Source organism: Amphibalanus amphitrite, unplaced genomic scaffold, assembly GCF_019059575.1.
Source record: "Amphibalanus amphitrite isolate SeventyFive unplaced genomic scaffold, NRLGWU_Aamphi_draft 001603F_arrow, whole genome shotgun sequence".
In the NCBI taxonomy this organism is placed as follows: domain Eukaryota; kingdom Metazoa; phylum Arthropoda; class Thecostraca; order Balanomorpha; family Balanidae; genus Amphibalanus; species Amphibalanus amphitrite.
Window position 1 is genome coordinate 69,714 of NW_024883096.1, and position 27,231 is coordinate 96,944.

General features: G+C 50.9%; 1 protein-coding gene across 1 annotated transcript in view; it reads left to right on the plus strand.

Moving 5' to 3' along the window:
• LOC122374095 (Down syndrome cell adhesion molecule-like protein Dscam2) overlaps positions 1 to 23,403 on the plus strand; it is a gene marked incomplete at its 5' end in the record, with an annotated part of 79,031 nt that extends 55,628 nt beyond the window's left edge. Inside the window, 15 exons of the mRNA XM_043352640.1 lie at positions 26 to 154; positions 2,396 to 2,529; positions 5,436 to 5,590; positions 9,089 to 9,355; positions 10,164 to 10,369; positions 12,327 to 12,444; positions 13,387 to 13,689; positions 14,758 to 14,885; positions 16,215 to 16,454; positions 17,374 to 17,574; positions 20,288 to 20,428; positions 20,742 to 21,037; positions 21,230 to 21,376; positions 21,737 to 21,903; positions 22,238 to 23,403. Of these exons, the coding sequence (XP_043208575.1) occupies positions 26 to 154; positions 2,396 to 2,529; positions 5,436 to 5,590; positions 9,089 to 9,355; positions 10,164 to 10,369; positions 12,327 to 12,444; positions 13,387 to 13,689; positions 14,758 to 14,885; positions 16,215 to 16,454; positions 17,374 to 17,574; positions 20,288 to 20,428; positions 20,742 to 21,037; positions 21,230 to 21,376; positions 21,737 to 21,903; positions 22,238 to 22,466 (2,861 nt within the window). The remainder of the gene's footprint in view (positions 1 to 25; positions 155 to 2,395; positions 2,530 to 5,435; positions 5,591 to 9,088; positions 9,356 to 10,163; positions 10,370 to 12,326; positions 12,445 to 13,386; positions 13,690 to 14,757; positions 14,886 to 16,214; positions 16,455 to 17,373; positions 17,575 to 20,287; positions 20,429 to 20,741; positions 21,038 to 21,229; positions 21,377 to 21,736; positions 21,904 to 22,237) is intronic.
• Positions 23,404 to 27,231: the final 3,828 nt, after the last annotated feature.

The following is a 27,231-nucleotide window of genomic DNA, read 5'->3' on the forward strand; positions in this document are numbered from 1 at the left end:
TCTGATGAGATACGCTCCATTGCAGAGGCACCCGTTCGACCAACACATATCAACCTGGAGACGGTGGGCAGTCGGTCTCTGTCTCTGACCTGGGGTCCTGACCCCACCACAGAACTAAAGTTTATCATCCAGTACCGACCGGCAACCATAAACGGTGAGTGTTCGGCACCGGCCAGCACGCTCATCTCATCAGGTCACTATGCCTAATTGTCAAGTTGTCTAGTTGCAATGTATACCTAACCAGGGCCACCGTTTACCCTACAGTACATCGACTCAGGTCATTGCTCGTGTGCTCATTGAACAAACCGTGGTTCTATCAAGATTGACTCGACTCATGTGTGCCTACAGGGTGTTGCAGATAAATTGGGACTAAGTTCATGACCTTACAAAAAATTTGGTATGCGGAGGAACATCATGGAAATTTGACACAATATAATTTCAACAATTGTTTTTCATTTGATATTGAAATTTTAATCCTAACATATCGCGCAGTCATGGAGCAGCGTCGGAGGGAAACGATTGGTGAGTTAGTTCGCGCCGGACAGAGCGCGAAGGACATAATAAGTTTAACTGGGTACCCAAAGTCTACCGTGTACCGAACTATCGCGACTGTAGGAGCTGGAGGGGATGTCGCTCGACGTTCTCACACACCTCGCAGTGACCGAAAACGGACACCGACATTCTTGAGCGGCTTGAAACGCTCGATACAGGCCAAACCGAGGACCTCGATGAACAAGCTTGCGCGTGCCCGTCACGTGAGCAAGAGCACCATCAGCAGAGCCGTGAGAGAGGACCTCGGGATGAAGTCGTTTACCAGAAAACGACGAAGCCTCCTGACCGAACCAGCAAGAGCGATACGAAGGGAGAGGGCACCGAAGGTCCTCAATCTCCTCAAGCACCTCGGGAGTGACGTCAGAGTATTTGTCGATGAGAAAAAGTTCATCGTAGAAGAGGTCGCCAACCGCAGGAACTCGCGGGCTATCGCCTACAGCCCTGATGAAGTGGCTCCCATGATGGAAGGCAAAAATCCGGCATCAGCAATGGTGTTCGGGGCCGTCGCAACTGATTGCCGCATAATGCCGCCCCATTTCATGCCTGCTGGTGTGACGATCGACACTGACGCGTATTTGACCATCCTGAAGGAGTCTCTCATCCCCTGGATGATGAAATACTATGGCTTGAGCAAAGTCATGCTGGTGCAAGACTCCGCCCCAGCACATGCTTCCCAGAGGGTGCAAGATTTCCTGAGCCAGAGGATCCCCCTATATGTACCCAAGGACATATGGCCCTCCAACTCGCTTGACTTGAATCCATGTGACTTTTGGATGTGGGGCGTGGTAGAACAAAAGTCCAACTCGACCACTCCTGCCAACGTTTCTGACCTGAAGAAGGCCATCAGGAAGGCAGTCAGCACCATTGACCAGGACGAGGCCCGGCGCGCGTGCTCCGCTTTCCGGCGCCGTCTCGAGAGGGTGCGGGACGCCGACGGCGGTCACATCGAGTGACAAGGCTGTGCGTACATGACACAATACACGTGCGAAGTTTCAACTTTCTGTGTTTTCATTCACCGTATTAATAGCATGCTGAACTTAGGTCTGAAAATTCCCAATTTACCTGCAACACCCTGCATTGCAGGCGCCTCATTGTTCCTGGTAATTTATGCTTAGCCCTCGTGAAGCCGGATACCAGCTCGCTCCCACAAACATTTTTCATAGTTGCTAAGTGGGTATTGTTTTATCTATTCGTGCGTCGCCCTTTTGAACAGAGCTTCATTTTGTTCTCGAAAACATCCTGTCATAACAGGAAAATCGGTGAATTGAATGAGTGTTCGAATTGGACGACACGGAGATCGGAGAGATTTCGGAAGTGAATTTCGCCGGCTCTCCAACTGAATAAGGCCGCAATGAAGCCACGCCATTCAAAAGGCAGCTCTTCGGAATGACTTGACTCTGAACGGAAACATCTTCTTCTTTTCTGCCAAGGCTGTTGTGAGAAGCAGATAGACTGATGCTCGATTTGGATAAAATGATGTGGAGCATCCACAATGTATTTATTGGTTCTGTACGTCACCTTAGTAAAAAGGCAAATAAAAGCATCCAAAGTCATCAAAATATTTGCTAAGAAAAGAGTAATGAAATGGTTTCAGTAAAAGTGCATTTATAGTAAAAAAAATAAGCAAAACCGAATGCAAAATTGCGAGATTTGTTGAGTAGCACACACGCTGGTAATTTACGATACTATTTAAACATTCAAGTGAATACGACTTGAATAAAGCATGTAACAACGTAAGGCCGCCATCCATACTAGAATGCTCCCTTTGTTCCCGCTTCACCCGGCTCTGCTGATTCAGTCATTTCACGTTACATCCGTCACTGACCTGTGTCGTTTTCCTCAGGCACGTGGCTGGAGTCAGCTGTGGAGCGAGGCACGCGCACAACGCTAACCGGCCTGCGGCCCTGGGTCACCTATCAGCTGCGCGTGCTCTCACTCAACGACGTCGGCCGCAGTCAGCCCAGTCCGACCATTGAGGTTAGTTACTCTGAGCCGTATATTAGTTACTTTGAGCCGTACATTAGTTACTCTGAGCCGTACATTAGTTACTCTGAGCCGTACATTAGTTACTCTGAGACGTATATTAGTTACTCTGAGCCGTATATTTAGCACCGCTGAGCGGGCATGGGTCATTCCGAGTGTACACTCCGACTCAGCTGAAAGGCGGCTGAGTTGGCACTATTCTTGACTTAAAAGGTATGGAGGTCAGATCAAGCTGCACTTGCCCAGTGCAAGCTAATTAACCCGCGCCCCAGTGGCGGTCTCAGCCAACTTCGCCCTAGTGGGGGGGGGGGCATATGTTACCACCCACCTCTAACTCAAAAACTAAGAGGGCTAGAAAGACGCGGTAAAAAGCAGTCGATAGCTCTTGATGTGTACGTTTAAAAGTATTTCAGTCATTTTTCATCTTAGAGCAATATTGGGGTCACCAGAGGTCATCAAAAGTCAAAATTTGCGAATTGTCATTATATTTTTCAGAAAACATGCCATTTGAATATATTCAAGTAGAAACAATGCCCTACATCCAAGAGGCGTTCCGACAATTAAACAAAAACATGCCATTATCTCAGGAACTATAATAGCTAGAAAACGCTGGGAAAAGTAATCGATAGCTTTTGAACTTTTCTTTTGATAGGGACATTATCAAAAATGACCTCAGGTCAACGGTTTAGCCTCCAGAGGGCAAAAACTTCAAAAATAGGTAGCTGTTTTTACGAAAAGTGTTTTTCGACAATAACTTTTGATTTAAAAGAGCTAGGACATTTCTATTGCCAGAATCGTGTTCCTCTTGCCGAGACGCGTCAAATGAACTATAATTTGACCTTGAAAGGTCAACTTAAAAATTTGACCTCAGGTCAAGGTCATGACCTGACCGGAAAGGGTCATGTTGCATATCAGTCGATCCGTATCGTCGAGCTGAACACATCTAAGGCGTTTTCATCGCTCTAGCATGCCTCTATCAAAAGTTATTTGCGAAAAACTGTTAGATACCATTCGTGACCTAAGATGACCTCAGGGCATAAACAAGGGTCACGGACACCATTTTCAAGTTCAGTGTGTCTAAACCACTTGTAATTCGGTGTTTGGGAGTGTTTATAATGTCTTTCATCCAAAAGAGGCGCATTTCAATTTTCTCCCATTGACTTATAATGGGGAGGTCGCAAAATTGACCTGACCTTAGGTCATCGATATCAAAATTCTGAGATATACATTTTGTACATGCTATTGCTCTTAGCAATCGCTGAAAGTTTCAAAGCGATCGGTCACTCGGTGTAGCTATGACAGACATTGAAAGTTTTTATGAGGTGAGGTCACTTCAAGTGACCTGGTGACCTGACCTTGAATGACCTTGGTCTGAGATTTTCACAGCATGTGTAGAATTGATGTATGGTAAGGTGTACCAAAAACGGCGGCGCTCCGCGCCGCCGTTTTTGAGATATTTGCGAAAAACCACAAGGGGGGGTGTTCAAACACCCCCCCCAGCAGGGCGCGGGGATAATGTCAAAGCTTCTTGTGAAACGCTTCATGACCACTGACCACGATCAGGATGTTTTTTTTTTACTATGTTATGTCACAGCGTTCAACAACCATAGCAAATGCGGGCTCTAGCTTATACATTAATGCATTGCCACATAGTTAATGGTTTATAACTTTGTGATAATGGTACAGAGTGATTCAAAACCGTACTTGTACGTCATAAATCATGCTTAAAAGTGAGCGCTATTGTTTCCAACTGCGGGTTTGATGCATTGTTTTATCAACACTACCATCTTGAATTATAGGCCCGCTAATTTCAAATGTAAATGAGGCCAGTATTTCCAAGCGGTTACTGATTATATAACCCCTAAATAAAAACGATGACATAAATGCATGACAATGTACGATGACGTGTTGCTACCCCCGCGCGGAGCATGCGATACAGCCCGCCCACGGTGTGTATTTCCCGTCCGTTTCCTCCGTGCGTTAGGAGTGGATGAGGCGATGTTTCAACCACGGTTCACCATCAATCGACAGTGCAGTGGTAGCGAGCCGTGGCGTCCGGCGACGAGCACTAATGTTGGCTCGTTAGCCGAGTGTGGCCCAGATAAACTCGGCCAAATTAGCGGCCCGGCTCCGGAGTGATTTGCAAACAAGTTGAGCGGCAGTACAGCTGGCTGCGCTCTCTAGGGGCGCCGAGTAGGGGCTGTAGTCGTGGTAGCCCACTCGAGCTGCCGGGTCGACCGAGTGGGTAGAAGTAGCGGGACAGAGCGAATGCCGCGAGGGAAAACACTTCACGATCGAAGACAGGCCTTGGCATGTGAACAGATGGCACCCGGCATTTCGCTCCGATATAAAAACAGGGTCGCCAACTTGTGGAATATTTCTCGCTTTTCCGCGGGTACGGCTGAAGTTGAGATGACTTTCGTTGCAAGCTGCTGAAGTTTGGAATTTGACAAACAGATAAAATTGCCGCTACACAGCCGGGAAACGGATAGTCCTTTGATTTGGAAAGTTCTTACGTTCAATTAAAAGTCGCCGCGATTTAGCTAGCGAGATAACTTTTGTCGCGACATTCCTTTGTCCTTCTCTACTTGTTTTGCCCCAAAAGAGGCAAACAGACGCTGTTTTATCAGCTTAATGAGATGGCTCGCACTCTTTTTACCTTAAACACACTTCCAGAACAATTCTACCAAACCACTTTGCCCATAGCAAAGCGTTCACGGGCATGGTAGAAACACGTAATTGCACAGTGCACAGTCCACATGTTTCACAATGGGTACTGCAATGGTGTGAGTGGAAATTTTGGCGATTCATAAGCTTTATACATCAGGCAGTATTTTACGCATACAATCGCTATGGGCTAGACGTCCTCCAGTCTTGTAAACCTCGTCCCCTCTCTACAGATCCAGACGGACGAGGACCTGCCGGAGGGTGCTGTTCGACTGGTGCAGCTGACAGCGCTCACCCCGACCTGTCTGCGGGTTACCTGGGCGCCGGTGGACCCCCAGCTGGCCAACGGCTACATCCTCGGCTACAACGTCACCTACAGCAGGGTCAGGTGAGCCTAGGGAAACGGCATCTACAGCAGGGTCAGGTGAGGAGGAACTAACACCTACAGCAGGGTCAGGTGAGCCCAGGGAAATGTCGACTTCAGCAGGGTCAAGTGAGCTGGGAAATGTCGACTTCAGTAGGGTTACACCAGTAAAACGCCTTTTGGGCGACCAACGGAGCGAGCGAGAGGATGGGCCTTGCACGTGCGAAATTGCGAGGGGGTACCTCCAACTAACTTGTGCACTGCACCATACTAACCGGTCTTTAGCGATGTGCCAAATTTCAGCGCATTCGGCCTAGCCGTTCTCGAGATCTGGAAGCGGCACACTGCACGTGCGCACGTGCAAGCGGGGTCCAAACTGACTTTTGCACGGCACCCTACTAACTGGTCCCCAACCGTGTACCAAGTTTGAGCGCAATCGGCCCAGCCGTTCTCGAGATCTGGGAGCGCCCCCTGCACGTGCGCACGTGCTGTAGCACCCCAACCTTAACACATGCAGATGCATTATCTGATGGAGACCTAACTGTGTACCGAGTTTCAATTCAATCGGCCCAACCGTTGTGCCGTTATTGAGGTTGCAATTTTGGGGGTTCTTAAAAAATGTCCAACTTTACCACGCGCCACGTGCGGTGTTTGGCAAGAACGCATGGTGGCCATCACACCACATAACTTTTACGTCCAAGTGACATTCAGTAAAGAAGACCGCTTGTCAATCGGATGTCCCGTTCCTAAGATATTAGCTTTTGAAGAGCGTCCCCACGGCCGGCCGGCCGGCCGGCCGGCCGGCCGGCCGCTCATACTCAGGATTTTACCTTAATTCAGTATGAGACTCCGCTCGCTTCGCTCGCTCCGTAATAAGGCAGGGAGCTATCTCTTTCAGCATGGTTACTCATGGTTAGGTGGGGCAGGGACCTACAGAACGGTCAGGTGAGCAGGGACTAGCAGGCATCTACGGCAGGGTCAGGTGGTTAGAGCAGAGAGGTATTGAACAATTTTAACTCCCCGATTTATTCGCTTATCGTAAAAGTTTATACCGTAGCTCACTTGTGGATGAATAAGAACTGCCCTATATCGGTATCGCCCAATTATAAATAAACTGCTTCGTATCAGACGGAGATTATGTTTAAAGCCACGGGATATAGCCGTGCTATGTTAGCAGCCCACACATATCGGGAACGCTAAATGCTGATTCCGAACCCAGTTTCGGTTAATCGTTACTAAAGCTGAACCAGCATATTTATCTGAATGACGGAGTGGCACTCAGAGCTAAGCTGCTCAGTTTAGCCTCTATGTAGTATTATTTTGAGACGACAGCCTCAGCTTTAGTGTCAGATTCTCTCTGTCTCTCTCTCTCTGTCTCTCTCTGTCTCTCTCTCTCTCTCTCTTTCTCTCTCCCTCTCTCTCTCTCTCCCTCTCTCTCTCTCTCTCTCTCTCTCTCTCTCTCTCTCTCTCTCCCTCTCCCTCCTCTCAGATCCGGACCTGCTTGTTTCTAATCCCGTCCGTCGGAGCCGGCGCACCGGCCCTTGTCCACACCGCCGACTTAGCGCGGCCCGCAGCTGCTATCACTTTGCGCCAGAGTGCCTTCCGGCTGGATCCCGGCGGATCGGAGTGTTACAATGGCTGGCGAGCTGTTCCTCGAGCCATCACTTGTCCGGTCCGGCTCGACCGGGGCTGCTGCGGAGCCTCCGCTGTCACTGGGGGGTCGCGAGCGGGCTCACAGCCCACTCCCCGCGGGCGACGGGGACAAGTGCCGATAGATATGGGACCCATGGGGACGGTTTACCGAGTATCGCTGATAAAAAGGCATCAGCTATGCTAATGGTCCGATGTCAATGTCCAGTACATTCATTTTGAAGTCATTCCTTGCTATGGAATGAAAACTTGTGTACAACAAAACACAGACTTATCTTAAAGGTTACTCGAATTACTCGTAAGGCCTATATGACTTCCAAAATCAATTTGCATGGGAGAGACCACGGCTTGGCTGGTGGAATGAAATACAACTATGGACATGGACAAGTGGGAAAAATCTAACTGCCTATGCACCCTGCAGGCATTGACACCTGTGGCCTGCCCTGGCTGCGCAAGTTTGTTTCGAAACTATTCGCTAAGTTGTTAAGCCACGGTTCTTTTTCAGTTTTCCATGTGGCACCGACTCTTCTTTATTTGATAAATGGATGCTTCCGATTCAATAGGAATAAATCAATAAAGTATGACAAATTCGTAGGACTTTGCTTTCGAGCAGCCGTTCGATCCCATTCAATTATACGGATGGCCCGAATGTGGCGTGCGCTAACTTTAACAATTAGGCGTTGGTCCTTTCCCTCGGCACTTTGTCTGGTGGACGCTGAAGTTCAGTGGCGCCCCGGCCAAGTTAGGCGTCCTTTGCCGGCCGGCCGAGCGGTGGTGGTCCCTGCGGACCCACGCTCTCCCACGCAGCCGCGTCGGGCCCGTGGGAATCGGACCACTCCCCGACCAATCAGACCGCTCCGCCGCGGCCCAAATTAGCGACCGCCCGGCCACTGCGAATGATTGGTGTTTTGACCAGCGCCGTATGAGTCGCGTGACGCCTTTCGGAGCGACCTCGGTCCGGCCGCGCTGTTCTATTTGGTCTGACCGTCCGGGCACCGGCTCGAAATGGGGTGTTTGGTCGGCTCTGCGTAAATTAATGGGACGTTCCGACAGCGTGCTTCTTTAGACCGCCGCGTTATTACGACCCGGGTCGGCGGCGGGCGGCGGAGAGCAGGCGTCGATGAAACGCCCCCCCCCCCTCCTCCCCTGCACGCAGAATGTGCGTGTATCTGACCGACCATCCGCTCAGCTTTCTGCTCTGAGCTCTGAAGCACATTCAAATAGCCTATAGGTCACGCTTCCGGTCATAATTAATGCATAGGAGCACGATTTGTTCTGGCCTTCTGGCCTTTGGTGTGCGAATTGCCCTTTATTTCAGCTGCTTGTCTCTAATGCATTAAATATTGCCTTCGCTATTTGAGAAAAGTTTCAGGTTCTCCAATTTGGTGACTTCTCTTATCAGCATAATCTAGACCGAATGAAAATTGGTGGGTGCATAAAAGAAGAGACAACCTTTGGCACTAATGCGTCTCAAGAAATAGTTCACCGACTTGCCAGGATTACACATACCTATATTGTTTCATGTTTGATCGCTTTACGCGCATGACCAGTCTCTTAACTTCAAGATGATAAAAGGATAAGATAATTTTGGTTTCCAATATGCAACGGAAGGATAACTTGCGGCCTCGGAAAGTGGCCGAATCCAAGAGTACTTTGAATAAGATAGTGATTAACGTTACACTTCTTTTCGATAAGACCAACCGCGCCCGTTCCCTCGAACGGGGGTAATAGAAAGTGGCCGGATAAGGATGACCTCCAGATTGAATGTGCTCTCTGATCTGATGGGGCAGCCTGATGAGACATACTCTGATGTCCCCTCTAACCCCACGAGAGGCTCACCTGTTTAAATCCCTGTGCCCTGCGACCCCGCAGAGCCGGCGACGGGGACCGGGACGCCCGCTCGATGAAGGTGTTTGACGGTGGTTCAGACCGAGCCCTCATCTCTGGCCTGGAGCGGTTCACGGCCTACATGGTCACGGTGACGGCTTACAACAGCCGCGGCCCGGGCCCGGCCAGTGAGCCGGTGTCGGCCAAAACTGCCGAGGACGCACCGGACCGTCCGCCGGCCGAGGTCAGCTGCGCCGCCGCCAGCACAGATACACTCACCGTGACCTGGACGCCGCCAGAGGTCAACCACAGGTCAGTGGGGTCATTGGAGCTGGGGTGGGTCTGGGCATTAGAAATTGAGGAATCAGTCAGGCAGTCAGGCTCTATGATGTAGTGGGTAAAGTTTAAACGTCTATCTTGTTTACGCCGAAACCGTAATTCAGGCTGGAAGTGGTGAGATCAAATTTCCATAAAACGTTTGAAGTGTGGTGTTGTTCATTTAGCAATGTAACCTAGTATCCAATAGAGAGCACATACATATATTTTTTCCAACGCACTGGTAGGCAACAATCTGATCCGCCATCACAGACTGGCGCAGCAGTAGCCGGAACCACAGTGGGCGCATTTCACTCGCGGCGCAGCCGACACCCGCGATTGATTTGCACTTCATCTGGCCAAGTGCCCTGCTCGGTGCGATGCCTCGAAAGCGGCGCTCTTGCTCCGACACTGAGAGGGCTTCCAGGGAAGATGAAATGGCCCGCCATCGCCTTGCCGAGGCAGTGAAGTCAGCGTTACAGGCGCTTCAGCGGCACTGAGCTTCCCGGCTCATACGGCCACAACATCAGAGCATTTATTGCGAAATTATGACCATTTGGTTGAAAATATAGCTTCGGAGAGACCTTGAGAAAACTAAAAGAACTTTCCGAGAAAATAAGATTTATACCAGCACTACTGGGTGTTTCTGTTGTTTACGTCCCGTCGCTACCTGTGTTTGTTTGCTAAATGCTAGGTCTCCTGTTAGCTAGTCAAGATTCAGAGCAATCAGCTCAACCATTGCGAAGTTATTGCAAGCGGAACAATGTTGGCACCTACACCGCCGAACCACGTTTCCGTCCGTCAGGCACGGCATCCTGCGCGGCTACACGGTCAGCTACGTCAGTTCGTCCAACTGGATGGCCGTCTCACTGCCGCTGGAGGTGCGTCGCACGCGCGCCACCCTGCGCCACCTGGTGCCGCATACGGCCTACCAGGTGCGCGTGCAGAGTCACACATCGGCCGGAGCCGGGCCCTGGAGCGAGCCCATCCTCTGCTGGACCAGCGAGGACGGTGAGTGGAGGGGAGGGGAGAGGAGTGGAGTGGTGGGAAGCTGGGAATGGAGGGTAGGGGTGGACTGGGTAGAGGATAGAGAACGAACTGGGAGAGAGGGACTATGGAGGGTGCAAATTAATGCTAATACTTATTACTTTTTCCTATGTGTGCCCAAGCCCCAAACATCACATATTTATGGTGTATTACCATATATTCAGTGATAAAAATGTGTTATAAATTCGAATGTCCGTTTGCGCTTATCAAACAGGAAATCCTAGGGGGCCAATTATAGTGTAGCTTTGTAATCAATTACAGTCTATTTGTGAAATGCTCACCGGACTGTGTAGTGTCTAGTGAAACGGTCAGTTCTGTGAACCCTTCTCAATCTGGGCTCGATGGCACCCGGAGCGCTAGGCACGGTGAGACGATTTTCAATGCGCTTACCCCGTCGGCCAGTGGACAAAGGTCAGCCATTTAGAGAGCAGCGAGCACCTGCAACCTCTGCAATTACCCGCGCCGCTGCCGACTCCGGCCAGGTTCCACAAATGGCAACTGGCAACTGACTGGCTCCGAGCTTTCAACTTGCTGCGGATCGGCTCCGTGCGGCTCTTCCCAACTACTAGCAATCTAGCTTCTAAGTTGCGAGTAGATCCTAGTCTTCCATGTCTACGGTTAACAACAGAACGCCATTATCCCAGGTCCTTGGCTCAACTTTGGATCCTAGCTTCGTATGCCTATCCATTATCTTTGTTCCTAGCTACCAGAGTAGGACCAAGTATAGGTATCAGACTTATCTGTGACCAAACTGTTTTTCAGCATATCCCATTTAAGTTACATCTGATCTGTTCAATTACAGCTGTGCTACAATTTCATCTCGTCTTCATCCAATGCCACATTTATGCAGTTCCGAATCACAATTTCAGCCTGACCTCAGCAAACAGAATCCTTAATCTGTCTCCATTCATTCCCGATCTGGAGCACTTCTAATGAATATTGCATATCATTACGGTCCAGCTCGATGTTCTACCTCCGCTCCGAAGCTGTTGCAACTCGATCCCAATTAAAGCTGAGTCCTTCCTAACTCCGTCCAGCCTTCATCTTGACCCCATAACTTTGCCTCAATCTCATCCCGTGAGTGCTCAGCCCCATCCTCACCTCACCCTAACTCCAACACCGCCCCAACTCAACCCTTCCCCAAGCCCCATCTCACCACTTTTCCAGCGTCTCCCCTCCCTTACCCCACTGCTGTTCCCCTCGGCAATCGCTGTGCAGATCGCCTCGCCTCCGGCGGCGTTTTCCGAGCGATCTGCCGACGCGCGGCCCATCAGACGCCGCCGACCGGAGGCTGATAAATAATCCACCGGCTGGCCGGGGTCCGGTCGGTGCCCGCCGGCGGCGCCGACACAGCCGGTTCGCGCCGAGCGGGGTGGCATCGGCCGACCTCACCGGCACCCCTCCGAAAATGTCATTCATCAAAAAGTTCACAATAACTGCCAGCCGAAGCAGTCGCGCTACCGGCTGACGCGAATACAGATGATGGCTGTGTTCGCGGAATCGGTCCGCCCGAATCCTCCTGGGGTTGGCTTTGTAATACGATTAAAGCTCGGAAGAATGCGTTATTAATTTTCTGGAACGTGTCCAGATGTTGGGGAAGAATTGATGGCGTTTTCAGATTGTCACAATGGTCTTTTGATCACGTTAGGAGAAGTTGGAAATGTTATGCTGCAGGAAATCAAGCTGATTACTTCTTAGCTAGTTACTTTTCAACAAGAAAATAGTATTTGTGAACTTCATACATGAGATTTGCTACCATGCTTATTTTGACTTGTGTCTATCGTCTTGTGTTGCAGTGCTGCTGTAAACTCATGCGTGTCATTCATCACTGTCATTTATATAATAGGTGTGCTATGTGACCTCTGACCTATAACCTCAGTAACCTTTGTGACCTCTGTGACCTGTGCACTCCGTTCGTCAGTGCCGGGCCCTCCGCGTAAGATTCTGGCCGTCATGGAACACCCTGGTGCGATGGTGATCAGCTGGCTACCGCCGGAGCCGCCCAGGGGCCGCCTGCTGGCCTACACTCTCTACCTCAGGTCAGTGCACCCAAGGCCCTATATACATAGAGTGCACCTCCGCCTTAACAGTTTGCACGTGCATTTGTCTTGCTGCGTGACGGGAAAGCCTATTTTCGAATTTAATTGCCGTATATCCTGGCGACATTTACGGACTACTTTGTGAGCATTGTATCGCTTCACTGCAGCGTTCAGGCTCACGTATCAAAAGAATTTATGTTGTGGACTAATGTGGACTTCATCCAGTACATGCCTCCCGTACACCAGCCCGTAAGACTTCTCCAGTAAATGGCAGAAACCCAATGTATAATTGAATGGAGCCGTCACATGTATGTGATCGTTATTTGGGAGCACCTCCCGAGATTGAAAGGCACGTCCCACTCGGACGGTGCCGCCTCCATTAAAGTCCAACTCTGAGTGATCCCAGAAGACTTGTGGCCGAGAGCCGACGGCCGAATTCCGTCGGAGCCGGCCCCGTCATGTCGGTCGTGCGGAGTCCTTTGGTCCCCGAAATGGGCACGCCCCTGTCAAAGGAGCATATCCGGCACGGCGGTCTCTAACCAGCGTGTCCGTCTAAACTGGGCCTTGGTACCGTTTGAGCGGTACTTTGGCGTCTGAAGGCATTGACATGGTGAATGGCCAGCATTTCGCGGTCGACTGAGCTGCTTCATTGAATAGATGAAGACCGCTGAAGGATGTGAGGCGGGGCTAATGATCTAATTTAAAACCACTTCGTGGTGGACGAAATAAAAATAGTTAAACGCCTTGCATGAAAGCAAAAAACCTGTAGATATGAACACGTAATAGTGAATTAAATCAGACTGAACCGGAACGATACAAAGATAAAAAGCACTAGTACTGCCCTGGCTTCGCGCGCTGTGATACGGAATCAGGTTCTCACTTATTTGTCAATTACACTTCAGCTTTGTTCATATCTTTACCCCAACCCTCTCCATCGGACAGGCACGTGGCGAGCAACGAGACGAGTTCGCACCGCGTGCCTCCGACTCAGACGTGGTTCGGCGGCGTGCCGGCCGACCGGTACGAGGTGTGGGTGCGGGCGGAGTCGGGCCGCGGCCCCGGCCGGCCCGGTCAGGTGCTGCAGACGGCGCCCACGGCCGCAGTGCCGGCGGCGGTGTGGTCATTCGGCGCCCAGCTGGTGGCTCGCTGGCGGCAGCCGCTGACCCTGCACTGCCGTCATCACGGCCAACCGGCGCCGCAGCTGAGCTGGCTGAGGAACGGCCGGCCGCTCACCGCCTCCGACCGGTGGGTGTCTGACCTCCAACAGTGGGTGTCTGTCCTCCGACCGGTGGGTGTCCTTCCTCTGGCGGGTGGCTTACTGTCCTCCGACCGGTGGGTATCCTTCCTCCAACAGTGGGTGTCTGTCCTCCGACCGGGTGCGTTTGTCTTCCAAACGGTGGGTGTCCTTCCTCCAACAGTGGGTGTCTGTCCTCCGACTCGGGTGGTTATCTGTCCTCCGACCGGGTGCGTTTGTCCTCCGACCGGTGGGTGTCCTTCCTCCAACAGTGGGTGCCTGTCCTCCGACTCGGGGGGTTATCTGTCCTCCGACCGGGTGCGTTTGTCCTCCGACCGGTGGGTGTCCTTCCTCCAACAGTGGGTGTCTGTCCTCCGACCGCTGGGTACCTACAGTTCTCCGATCCGCGGTGACCGCCTCTTACCGATGGGCATCTTTCCTCCTACAAATGTGTCCTTTCATAGGTGAGTTCCTCCGACCACTGGGTGTCTGTTCTCCGACCCGACCTGTTGGCACCTCCTCCGAGCGGGTGTCCTCTGACCAGTGGGTCCTCCGTCTCCGTCCTCTCTCCCACTGCACTGCACCGGTGAGTCCTCCAGCCGGTTGGTACGAACCCGCTCCTCTTTTCATAATCCCACCGAGTCGCTGGGATGGTTATATTTAAACAGTATTCCGTTGTGTCGTGTGTCGTGTCCTTGGATGAGGACGACCGACGAACATCACTTATCTCGATATCAAATGCGGGACAGAGTCTTTGGGTAAAAGTGGTCATCAATTGTTTACGACGGATTTTGTGTGGCCCACTAAAGGTCCGTGCGCACATTTGTTGATTCAAACTTTTTATCATGATGGCTCTACCAGATGAACTGGCCAATAAAAGAGCCCAGGGTTAAGAAGTTCACCGAAACTATCCGAAGTCAAAGCACCTTCTCTATCTTTGCAAATATCTGTCTCTGGGGTCAGTGAGCCAGATGTGGTCAAAGTACAGTCGTAACTCAGTGAAAGGTCGCGGATCGCGCGGGGTTGTGCCCGATCTATGGCCACCAGCTCACAGTCGTATGATGATGTGCGGCCCGCAGGCTGCGATGGACGGAGAACGGCACACTGGAGATCAGCTCTGTCTCCCAGGAGGACGACGGCGTCTATACCTGTGACGTCACCAATCGACACGGACGGGATAATGTCACCTATGACGTCATAGTCATCAGTAAGTGGCCACATGATGCTATTTGTTTTATACCTACCTTCAACATATACAGTTCAGCTTCATTTTAAAGTGTGTAATGAAACAGAAAGGCACATAACATAGGTATGTAGTGTAGTATGTACTAAATCTGCATATGAATAGGTTCGAAACGTGATTAGTCTAACCGAACTCAGTGTAGTTCCAACGGACATGACAGTTGTGTGATGTGCAGCCACTGAAATCATGCTATTATACCTACGTAAATGATTTGCTGCAAGAACAATGTGATGTGCATTCAGCTGCATACCCTTAACAGTCTCCGCGATGATATTCAGGAAATTAGTCCCTTGTCAACATGACCGATGTTTATTCACATCATGTGTCAGTTCCTGCTCCAGCTATCGAATTTTGGATAACTGCATAGTCAATCCGCACGATTTACAAGCAAAGACTTAACGGGGCGGCAAATGTTATTGAAGAGCGCTGCAGCTGAACCGAAACGTTACGATTTATTTCACTGTTAAGTCTACGTCCCAGAGCTATTTCAGTCCCGTCCGGCAGAATTTTGACGATGAGCGAAATACGAAATTCTGATCACTGTAATTAACATTTTACAGCTGTACAAGGTATTCGATATTGTAGCCTATGTGCAATATCGATTTGTGCCTGTAAACTTTTAAAGGCACCGAATTAGTCATCTTGTCCCAAATAATATACCCATCCATACGTTGACTCACTAGCTGACGTATTCATCAGCCTCAGCAATCTATGCTCAGTTTTACAGCTCTAATTTTTAGTAAAACCCTCCATTTTATCAACTCTTCTTTAGAGCTTACTTCTAAGTTCATAATTATGCTGATGCGGTAATAAAATATTCCGGAAACGTCCTTGGATGTGAGGGAGGATTTGGTGGATCGTCGGATGAAATTAAAACGGTCTTGATTAGGGCTGAGCTCACTCGCCTCCCTTAATATGGATGCTTTCATTTCAACCATTTTGTCAGATATCCACACTTCTGAAAACATCAAAGGACCTTCGATTATTCTGCGAAGTTCGCCGATTTCATTTCATACTGGTCTATTATGTGAGAAACACATCGATAGGTCGTCTACCAATGAACTTCTTTACGAATCCATCAGTTTACATTGCAACCGTTCTGTCAATAACCGCTCAGTCATGAAACGCAACAGTCATGAAAGAAAACACGGAAATGAAGTGACCAGTTTAAAATGTATTTCAAGTCTCACTTACCTATATCTCGCCTATAGCCCTTTGCCAAAATTATCCCTGACTTGTCTGAGGACGGTCAGTCGTACAAATCACCCGACTGATGAAATGTGTCTGTTACAGGTCCACCGACCCCGCCGGTACCACTAATTCACGACGTCACCAACACCAGTCTGCGGGTCTCCTGGACGCCCGGCCCGCCCGGGCGGCTGCCGCTTACCGCCTTCCGTGTGCTGTACGCCCCGGCGGGGGCGGGGGCGGGGGCGGCAGAGGAGTGGAGTGTTCACGAGGTTTCGGCCGGGGTCACCGAGCTGAAACTCACCAGACTGGTGTGCGGCACACTCTACAAGCTCACCGTGGAAGGTGAGTGAAACGGCGGTTATCGGACTGAACGAGCAAATACAAAGTGTCTATTTTTAGTGCCGGACCATTGTAATTGTAGATGTTGATGTTGCGATGCAAAGAGCGGCGGTATTGCTGTACTATTTTAAGAGTTATTTCTGTGTTTGATGAGGTCAGTGCTTCGTTAATTGTATGCTCTTTTTGCTGGGTATTCGAGCAATAAAGCAATAATAATCGTAATGTAACTCAACAGATGCAGTTTTTGTTTGCAAATTTTTCAGAGCCTCGCTCCCTTGCGCAGGCAACTATATAATTATAAAACGGATACTCCCGCTCAATTTAGAGGGCTTCGCTTGCGCCAGAGTTCACGAGTCCGCTGACACACCAGTCTGGAAACACATCACTCGCAGTTCAAAAGGTTATAGCCCACACGGCTGCGCTGCTCAGTCATTCAAGTGACGTCTCTGCTGTTGCCAACGAAGATTGTCGTACTCGTAGGCAGTCCCTTTGTCACGACACCGCATGCGAGCAAATGAACACAATTTTGAAACAATATCAGTACCGTGAAAGACTGATATGTTTCTAACAAGTACATTGACCGAGGCCACTCCACATCGGCTTTCCAATAAATTTCAAACACGACGCATGCATTGGTTGCGGCATGATTGGCATCGATACTTTTTTGATTTAGGTTATTTGATAGAGACCTATTTGATTGAGCTTGAACTATTTGATTGAGCTAACATAAACCACGGTTCACTATGTGCAAGAGCTTGTCGCAGAGCTAAGCAAATGGTAGCTTCATAGATTCATTTCCTTTTACATTTCAGTTGTCTCTTCGTTGATCGTTCTCGTATGACACCACGCATCGGTATGTACGCCGTGATCAGCAAGACCAGTCGGCTCTTACATTCTAACGGCGTCGTTTTGGCTATTACAGCGACCAGCCGGCTGGGCTCGAGCGGGCCGGGCCTGGTCCTAGAGAGAGCGACCCGGGGCTACCTGAGTCCCCTGCCGCCTCCCGACCGGGTCATCACAGCCAACCAGACGGCCGTGCGGCTCAACTTCGACCCGTGGCACGGCGAGTGTGCCGTCGAGGGGTTCACCGTCACCTTTGGACCGGTCGGCCATGGCCGGCCAGGTAAATTCACAGCGAGTGGCCACTGGTTACCGTCCTCCCAGCTCGGGTTGTATACTGAGGGCAGTCGGGTATCATAAGCAGGTGGTAGAGGCGGGAAGTGAAGCATGGCATAAATACCATGGTTCGATTCGATACAAATTCTATTATCCTTTCTCCGGAATTTTTATTTTCGTCTCGTAAATACGCGCAAGCGTTTTTGATTTAGTCCGCTGATTGATGAAACGAAATCAATTGTCGGCCCTTCCTCTGTTCCCTCAGTTATACCATGGATGATATAACACTGGATTGGTGTCTCGTGGAAATTAACATTGGGATCCGCGACATTGGGATCAGGCCTGCCATCTAGCGAGAGAATTATCGTAAGTTAGGAGGAAGCCGAGTGAACGCCATCTCTCAGCATTATGACACACGTGGGTGTGGTGTGTTGGTTGGCTTGAAGTGCATATTCCCACGAGTTGGAGGTATTCTTACTGGACCTGAGACGACAAAGAATGTCTTAAATGCTTGAAAGCCAAAAACGTCAAGCAGCCTTTAGGTAATAACGAAAATAAAATGCGCAAGACGGTGTGTATTGGAACGCCCAGTCCCATCGGCTTGTACGACCTTTTATATGGTCATTTACTCACAATGGTGCAGCAGTTTAACAATATGTCATACATATTTGGTAGGCTTATTCCTTCTTCTCCGAATTTCGCCCGATTTTCTTCATCTTAGTTAATGTTACGGCACGTGCCACGTGCCAACTTAGGGGTGTCGAAATTGTTCCACATAAAGTAACTCCGCAATGGCTGGGCCCATTACAGTAAAACTTCGTCAATAGTTAGGCACCCAGTGGCCAATGCATTTCCACGTGTCACCATGGGGGTGCTACTGCACGTGCGCACGTGCGGGGTGCCGCTTACATATCTCAAGAACGGCTGGGCGGATAACACCCAAACTTGGCACACAAATGTCACATCGATACTCGCACTGCATAGATCAGTGCTTACATTGGTGCATAGTCGTTAGGAATACGATGAAGTGAGATGCGTGGTGCATTTATGCCTTTCTGTTCTAGCAGCTGATTGATCCGCAACAGGAGATCCTTGTTTGTGAAGGCTTCGTCTCCCTTTTCCACTCCTTGTTTAAAATAACATTAACAATGTACGAAGAAGATCACACATCAAGGTTGTTTTAGGCGGCTATCTTGGGCCAGGGCTGCGGAGTTGTAGTCAGAGCCAGCGGTTCTGTTCCGACTCGGAGTCGGTTGATTTTTAAAAGCTGTAGTCGGAGTATGAGTCGAACGTCACCGAAAAGTCATCGACTCCACAGACTTACCAGGGCTGCAGAGTCGGAGTCAGAGTCGGAGTCTGTGTGAATCGACAGTTCTGCTCGGAGGAGTCGGAGTCGATATTTGGATACCGGAATCGGAGTTGGAGCCAAAGTCACTGAACTTTCATCGACTACGCAGCACTGGTTGGGTCCTTTTCGTAGAGCGTCTTGAATGACATTGAGCGGCAATGACGTTAGCAATTCCGTTTAACTTTTTCATTAGACTTATAGATAGTACCTACGTACGTTCAATTTGTTCTTTGATCGGACACTTTGTTTGATTTAGGCCAAGTAAAGACTCGTGTGAAAAATAGCGTAAACGACACGTGCTGGCGAAGTCTCCAATAACTCCCTGTTTCACGATTGGAAATAACAGGGAACCGCTTATCTTATTACTGACCCTGCACATAAATTTAATTATTTCTTCGCTTTTACTGACATATAAAGACATAGCCTTTAGAAAAATTGCACAACAAGCCTGCTACTACACCGCACTCCCGTGTGTCACAATGCTAATCAGCGGCGTTCACTCGGCTTGCTCCTAACTTACGATAATTCTCCCGCTAGATGGCAGACCTGAGCTCAATGTCGCCAAAAACTGCGAAGACACCAATCCATTATTATCTCATCCATGGTTATACACATTACTTTGCCTATTCCGCATAAAGCATCGAAACCACGCGTTATGTTGTACCTTCTTCGCCCTCGAATCGCTTTATCCGCTACCCTACAGCCGCCGGCCGCGGGTCGTTCGGTGCCGTGCCGTTTCGGCGTTACTTTTCGCCGGCGTCTGTATTCCGTCCCCGCCTGCGGCTGCCGACACCCTCTGTTTGCACGACACTATTCCGGCCGGCTCAGTGGCAGCCATTACCGGGAATGGGACCGGGACGCGCTCCCGGAGGCGGCACAGGGATGGGCGGGGCAGCCGAGAGCGCCAGCCATGACCGGGTGGGTTTCAGGGAGGTAGTGTGACATGTGCTTTTGATGTAGGGTCAGATGACATGTGCTGTATTTGTGGGACGTGCTGCCTTGTGTCAGATGTCATGATATGTTATGAGCTATACGGAAAGTGTTATGATGCTAGGAGTTGTGTGCAGTAGCTGGTGTTAGACATCGTGCACCATATGCATTGCGCGCGGTGACTAAGCACGAGTCATATTATGATTATGTTTTGGCTATGAACAGCTTTGTTGGATTAGACTCTTTCAGTCTTCTGAGACAATTCAGGACCATTAGACATGATAATACCTACTGGGAGACATCAGACGGGCGACCACCGGTAACCGCACTGACTTCCACGTCTACATACATCATCACTTATTGAGCTACGTCTGCCCTCTGTTGACCACTCTGCTATCCCGCCTTGCACCATGTGAGCGGTCCGCCCGCCTTCTGCCTCCAGTCGGGCCGATCCATACCTCTGCCGCGAGGATGACATTGACCCAGCTGCGACCGGACACCGGCTACCAGCTGGTAGTGACATCTGTCGGGCTCGGGTGGAACCGCACCGCCACCTACCGTCTGCGAACGCTGCCCAGAGCCGGTACGCCGCCTGCGAGCTGCCCACACGGCCACGGGGGCACATTTTGGGTGCCGGGTGATCGATGTTGATATTTTACCACAGAGGACTGACATTATTTTCTTTATGAATCAACAGTCAGTCGTCAATGGGTCAGTTAGCTGACGTAGTGAAATGCTAAAAACGAAAGAGGGTATCGAGAAATCCATCACACGAATAATAGGGAATTGCATGTCGCAGTGCGCTACTGATGACTGAAGGGAGCGCTACTGATGACTCACTGGCCCTGTCTACCCTGGCCAGTGACCTTAACCCACCTCCCCGTGTACCCGCGCAGGTCAGCCGTCCCACGGCTCTCCGGGACATCTGGAGGTGTCGGGTACCTCGGGCGGGGGCGGCGGCGGCTCGGGCGGCGGCGGCGGCGTCCTCCAGCCGTACGTGCGCCCCCTGCTGGCGGCTGTGCTCTCGGCGGTGAGCTGTCTGCTGCTGGTGACGGCTGGCTGTCTGTGCTACCGGCGTCACCCGGGTCAGTTTCGAGCGCGCTGCGGCAGCGGCTCCAGTGACGGCGGCGGCCAGCGTCAGGTGTACGACTTCATCTACAAGGCCAACCCGACCTCGTCCGGCGCGCTGCAGGTGACTCAGCACACTCACAGATGTACTGCGAGCTGTCACAGCCACGGTAGATCTGTAGTTTTCGTCTCCTCCTCACCTCCCTGTTACTCTCTCTGACCTTCACACACTGTCTAAAAATACTCTGCATTATCGTATTACACCGTATGATGCACCGTGTGTCGGCACTTATTGACGGGTCTCCCGTGTTGACAGGCGCCGGCGGCTGTACCGGTACCGCAGGACATGCGGCCGTACTCGGGGTACATGGTGACGGGGGTACCGGAGCCGCGCGCTGCTGATGGTACCGAGTACCGCAGCCGAGCTCCGCTCCACCACACCGAGACTCTGCAGATGGACAGGGTGAGTCGGAGATGGCGAGACAGGGGGTGACGCAGAACCGACGAGCGATGGCCGAGCTCAGAAATAACCGAACCGAATGATTGAACCAACTAGCAATGGTTGAGCACGCACTAACTGACACAGAACTGACCAACTAGTTATGCGGCCGATGTCGAACCCAGCACTGGAGTCAGGAGTGGCATACGAATGGCGATGGTGGTCTTTTGTCAACCATCGACGGCTACCCTGCCTGTCCATGGCATATGCCACGTCCAAGACTGCACCACCACTGTTTTGGAATAAATACTTCGACACCCTATACCCGTTCCGCTGGCCGTGGTACCGTCCCGGCACCGGCGATAACTCGGTCTTCTGTCCCAGGTGTACCAGTGCCGCCGGTACGGGGGCCCGCCGTCCCCGTCATCTCCGACACTGGACGACGAGGCGTCGCCGGGTGACGTCGACACGGACTCGTCGCCGCGTCCGGAGCGGTGGCGGCGGCACGGCGGGCCGTCCGGCGCCCGCAGTCCGCCGCACACCCGCAGAAGGTGAGGTTACACGGATACTATGATGAGTCACTCATCAATGTGTGTGTGTGTGTGTGTGTGTGTACATGTCATTGAGCTAATCGAGCAAACCCTCGAGGGAATAACGTCTATACTAGGTTTTCCGATGAAATCCATTGGCAATAATAGAGTTTCATTGTCTGATGACCTTTTTCTCGTCCTTCGAGCTACTCTTTTATCTTATGTGAATTTTACATACCTTATGTGAATCTGTTGGCAACACGAGTTGGCTCATTTGATTTTGATAAAGCCTACTGCAGCGCGATAGGTGTGTGCCATTATGACAGCCTCGGCGATGTGTGTCCCGTCGCTGCAGACGGCGGCGCCACCGTCGTTCGGCGGCCGCGGCCCGCGCCAGTTTCCACGAGGCCGAGCTGCCTGAACTCGAGTGGCCGGGCTCGGGCCCCGCCGGCCGGCCGCCACCCCCTCCCAACGCCAGTCTTCCGCGCCTGCTGCCGGCCGGCGTCCAGCCCCGCGATGAGGAGCAGCATTATCGGGCGTGCACGCTGAACGGCATCAAACGCAACTTCACCATCGCCGTGTGATGGCGGTGTGTTCCTGTACCTCCCCGATCGGAGGGAGCTGACTGACGGACTGGAGGTCGCCCCGACACGTAACTGGGACTCTGAGCTCAGCTACAGATGGAAGTGCTCAGTGAGACGCACGGTGTGGGATGAAGGAGCGCTCAGCGGCGTACGCTGCTGATCAGGGCGCTCGCTCGCCGCGCCGTCTGTGTAATGTTTACGCTGCGGATGATGGCTGATGTTGCCGCAGCAGCCCGGCTGCTCACTTCCACTTATCGATCATGTCGCGGGTCCAAGTGTGTGACTGTTCCACCATGCAGCCATGGGCTTACGAAGCCGCTCACAAGGCTCATATGGTAATAGGTACTTTGTCCCTTTCACAATAATTTAGTTCAAAACACTTCAAACCACCTGGAGCTTACCGTTTGAAGTCATACCTACGTGACAGGCAGCAGGCATTTGATAACATTTTACTATATCTGCTGTAGTTTTTTGTCCAATAAGAAGCTTAAAATGTTTCCCTTTTATTGAATATTTCACTTGATATTCAAGTCAATGGCGATGGACAATGTCTTATATAGGCTAGCGCAACGCATCATAGGCTAGCCCTCCTCTAGCCGAACGAAGGGAAACGTAAACGATCATCGAGTTTTTCTTATCACAGAGTGGAAATAATCGCCTGAGACCATCATCGTTTGATTTGAATTTCTACTTCCAGGGGCTGTGCATGCGGACCTGTTGAAGGGAGTAAGAATGGGTAACAGTATTACACAGTCATGGTGAACATCTATTTATTGTTGAACTCTAATGAAACTCCTGTTCAAAGGAAGGCGATCTCTTATACCATACTGGCGATGTCAAAGTAGTGATCGAGAGAGCCAAATCACAAGGCATGCATGTTGAGTGTTAATCGAATGTTGCGCTGTTTGATTGGTGACGAAATATACGTTGTTTATAACATTGCTTTTATTCCAGATTGATTTCTTTTATTCCTACGTGATTCGTAAAGCTATGGGTATGGCAACCTTTAGCCAGGCAAGTGTTTACAAGTTTTGTAGCACACCATTCCGGTACCAGCAACACAGTTTGACGAACCGAGTGATAATCCCTTTTTCGAATCAGTGTAGAAACAGTCACGCGGAGTAAAAAGTATCGCAGCATCACTCACTTTATTCAGCGGTTTTATTCAGGACAAACGGCTGTAGGCGAATACAAATAATTCTAACAACTAAAAATGTACAAACAATCGATAAGGTAAGTATAGTATTACCTTCATAGCTTGACTAATTCGTGAATTGGAAGGGCTTCTCTTTCAGCACAGACTCTGGCTTTTAATTAAATTTATCGGGTCAAAACTCAAAACAAACGAAAAATATTAAATTCTTACGTTGCATATTTACTTACATTCGTTATCTAGAAACGTCCTCTCGCGACACGCATAAAAATGAACATGTGAAGCGTTGAACTTGACTAGCAAGATAATTACACATGCCACGCTTCTTCACGGTTGTGTGCCACGCAGACCATCAGTCATAATGTACTCCAGGGCGCGGGAGGGTGTCAACAGCTTACAATACTGGCTGCCGGGGTAAATAAAAGAGCCCGGCGCCGTCTTCAATGTTATAGACTGAACCTGGAGACCGTCAGTCGTGTAGTTGAGCCTCAGCCGCTCCTGAACCCACAGAGGTCCGGCGCCCACCGAGTGGTCAGCAAGATAGGTAACCGGCTTGCCTCGGCGGTTGTAGCGCTCCCGAACAGTTTCGGGGGCCGCTGCCAGGGCCGACGACAGTGCCGCCTGGTTGATGTCGAGGCAACTGCGATTCTCACCAAACTGGGCAGGGGGCAGAAGCGACGCCAGGTTTTCCTGGGATGTCATCTTTACGGCAATCTCGGAGCTGGTCGTTGGGTTCAGCGAAATGTCAAACGGATTAGGTGGAATCTCCACGGATGAGTACATGTGCACGCTGGCTTGTGGCGGGTCCTGGGTGACGTTGGCGGACCAGTGGCGACTCTCCAGCGTCGTCAGGTCCGGCACGTGGGTGCTCTCCACCTCAAGGGCCACCGAGTCGCCGGCGATGTTGAGCAGGAAGGTCTGCGCGAACCGGGCCCACTCGGAGCTGTCTCCGTCCGCCTCGAGCTGCTGCAGGTCGAACAGCGGCGCCAGGAACTGGCCCGTGCTGTTGAAGGACTCGCGGAGAATGTCGGCAGCCTGGTCGGCCGCCGGTCCGGCGCGGGCCACCTCCATGAACGCCACGCTCTGCTGCGCCAGCTGCCGGCGCGCCTCGTCACCATCCAGCTCCGAGAGAATGTCGTTCTCCGCCACGGAAACCGGCAGCTCTCCAGTGAAGAAGTGAGCGTGATCGACAGCCTCGAGCAGGACGACGGGCCTTCGGATCGGCGCATCTGGCTCGGTCTCGGTCATGGTCTGGAGCTCGGCGAACGTCTTGGCGATGCGAGTGGGTCTGGTTTGTCCATCCAGCGTGCCGCTGAGGTGCAACACCGGCACCGGGTACTCGGCCAGCGGAGTCGTCAGGTACGAACCGAACATGATGACCCCTGTGGCCGGGATGTCGTCCACGACGTGCTGCACCCAGACGCCGCCCAGGCTGTGCCCGGCCAGGAAGAGATCGGCAGTCTCCGTCAGGCCTGCCGCCGTCATGTTGGTCAGCACCTCGTGGATGGCCGCCCGGATCTGTATCAGGTTCGGCTCGTTCTTGTAGAATCCCTCGGCGATGCCGACCCAGAGTGGCGCCGATGACGCCGCCTGCAGCGCCTCACCCAGCGTGACGTACTGCTGCGGGTAGACGTACGTACCCTGCACGATGACGATCGCCACGGCGTCATCGCCCGGGGTCTCCGGAGGGATGACGATGGCGGCACTGACGCTGAAGAGCGTCACCAGAAGGGCAATAGACGTCACCATCCTGCCGACTGTCGTCAGTACTGAGAGACCGTTTAGTAACTGCTGGCTAGGCGGGACGGGTACTGCAGGTGCAGGGGTGCCGGCGCTACCGGAGCTCGTGTCCCTGAATGACGCAATGTGGACCGACGGATGGAGCCGGCGTGAGACGTTCACACGTGTTCCGCCAACACGAATCTCTGGCTCACCGTGAGATTCGCACACCAGGGACTGGCTGGCTGTGTCACGGTGCAGCAGCTGATAACCACCAAGGTTATGTAACTCGTGGTAATTCGGGACAGACATAAGATGGCCCAAGAGGAACGTAATACATGCATAACATGCACCGTATACATAATAACATTGGCACTATGGTAGTGAGGTACTCCTAAATCTACATAGTTCTACTTCTGTAAGGGCTAATTCCTCAGTAAGACCACCTTTGGCTGTCAGTTGTGACGGTCTCGGGTCGGTGTTATGACTGTGCTGACGAATCGACGAATCGCTAGCATGAGAATCAGTGCACCAATTTACTGTCGTACGTAATTTGTTTATCCGATCTAATTGTGCTAGGTGTTGAAATTGTTCTACAAGTTCGTTCGACAACAGAATGGAATACCGAGCGTACATTGATATAACTTATCAAGCTTTGAGTCATTGCCTAAAGAAATAATTAAATTCATCGTTAACCCTCGCGGGCCCGGGGGGGGGGGCGTTTTTCGCCCCCCCCTGGCGAATATTTGCGATAGCTCCCGAACGCTAAGGGATAGGAAAGCGAAACTTTCAGTTCCTTTTCTCCCATCAATTTGACATCTTCTGAAGTAAAAAATTTGGACCTAGCCCCCTTGATGACGTCACAAGGTCCATTTTTCTAGACCCCTGCACGGCAAACTTCGGCGTCACAGACGCAAACTTCAAATAGCTGCTAAAAATAGAGTTTTAGAGATGAAGACAAATTACGAGCACGGTTGTGTAGCGTTTGACCTAGAGAAAAATAGAAAAATAGTTTTGATGACCTGAGGTCAGAGGTCAGGTCAACGACCCCGAAATGTGGTTTTAGTTTTTCGCAAATAACTTCGACAAAAATGGTCCTAGAGCTACGGCAGTGGTACCATCGCATTCGCCTTGTCAAACCGCGTCGAATGATATATATTTTGTTCGGAAAAGGTCAAGTTTTATGTTGACCTCATGTGACCTCGAATGACCTCTGGTTGACCTTGACACATGAAAGGTCGTTCATGATGGATTTGTACCCGCTGATCACGAATCTGGCATCTATTTTCCTCTAAGCCTTCATTTAGAGCTTCCGGATGGCAAAATTGTCTTATTTATTATTACTAACTTGAATTAGTGAAATAGCCTCTAGCAGGGATACTCTTCAGTGACCTTGACCTTTGAGCAGCCTTGTATCGTAAGAGGAACCACAAATAGGGAACTGATAAGCCTCAAAACATTTTAAAACATCTTGAAAGTTAGCACGCAAGATGTGCGAAAAAGTGCCAAATTTGAGGTCAATTTTGAGCGTGACTTTGACCTTGACCTTTTATTTTGAGCACATTTTCGGAATCCTCAGATTCTCTTCTTTCGTTTGACACCCAATTTTGCCGGTTTGATGCCGCCTGCCGTCCTCTAGAAGGCTTACTTTGAGATCACTACACATGTGCCGGTTTTTGCCTTTGACCTTGACCTCTGACCTTGAAAATTGACCTGAGGTCAAAAATTTTAGGTGCTTTAAAATCGTCTCGTAAGGACCTTTCGTTTGGTATCGTTTTTGTTCCCGTAGCTCCCTTATTTACGGAGTTAGACAGGGGGGGGCGAAAAACGCCCCCCCCCGGGCTGCGGTGGTTGGGATTACCCCCCGGGCCCGGCCGGGTTAACGCCAAGGTA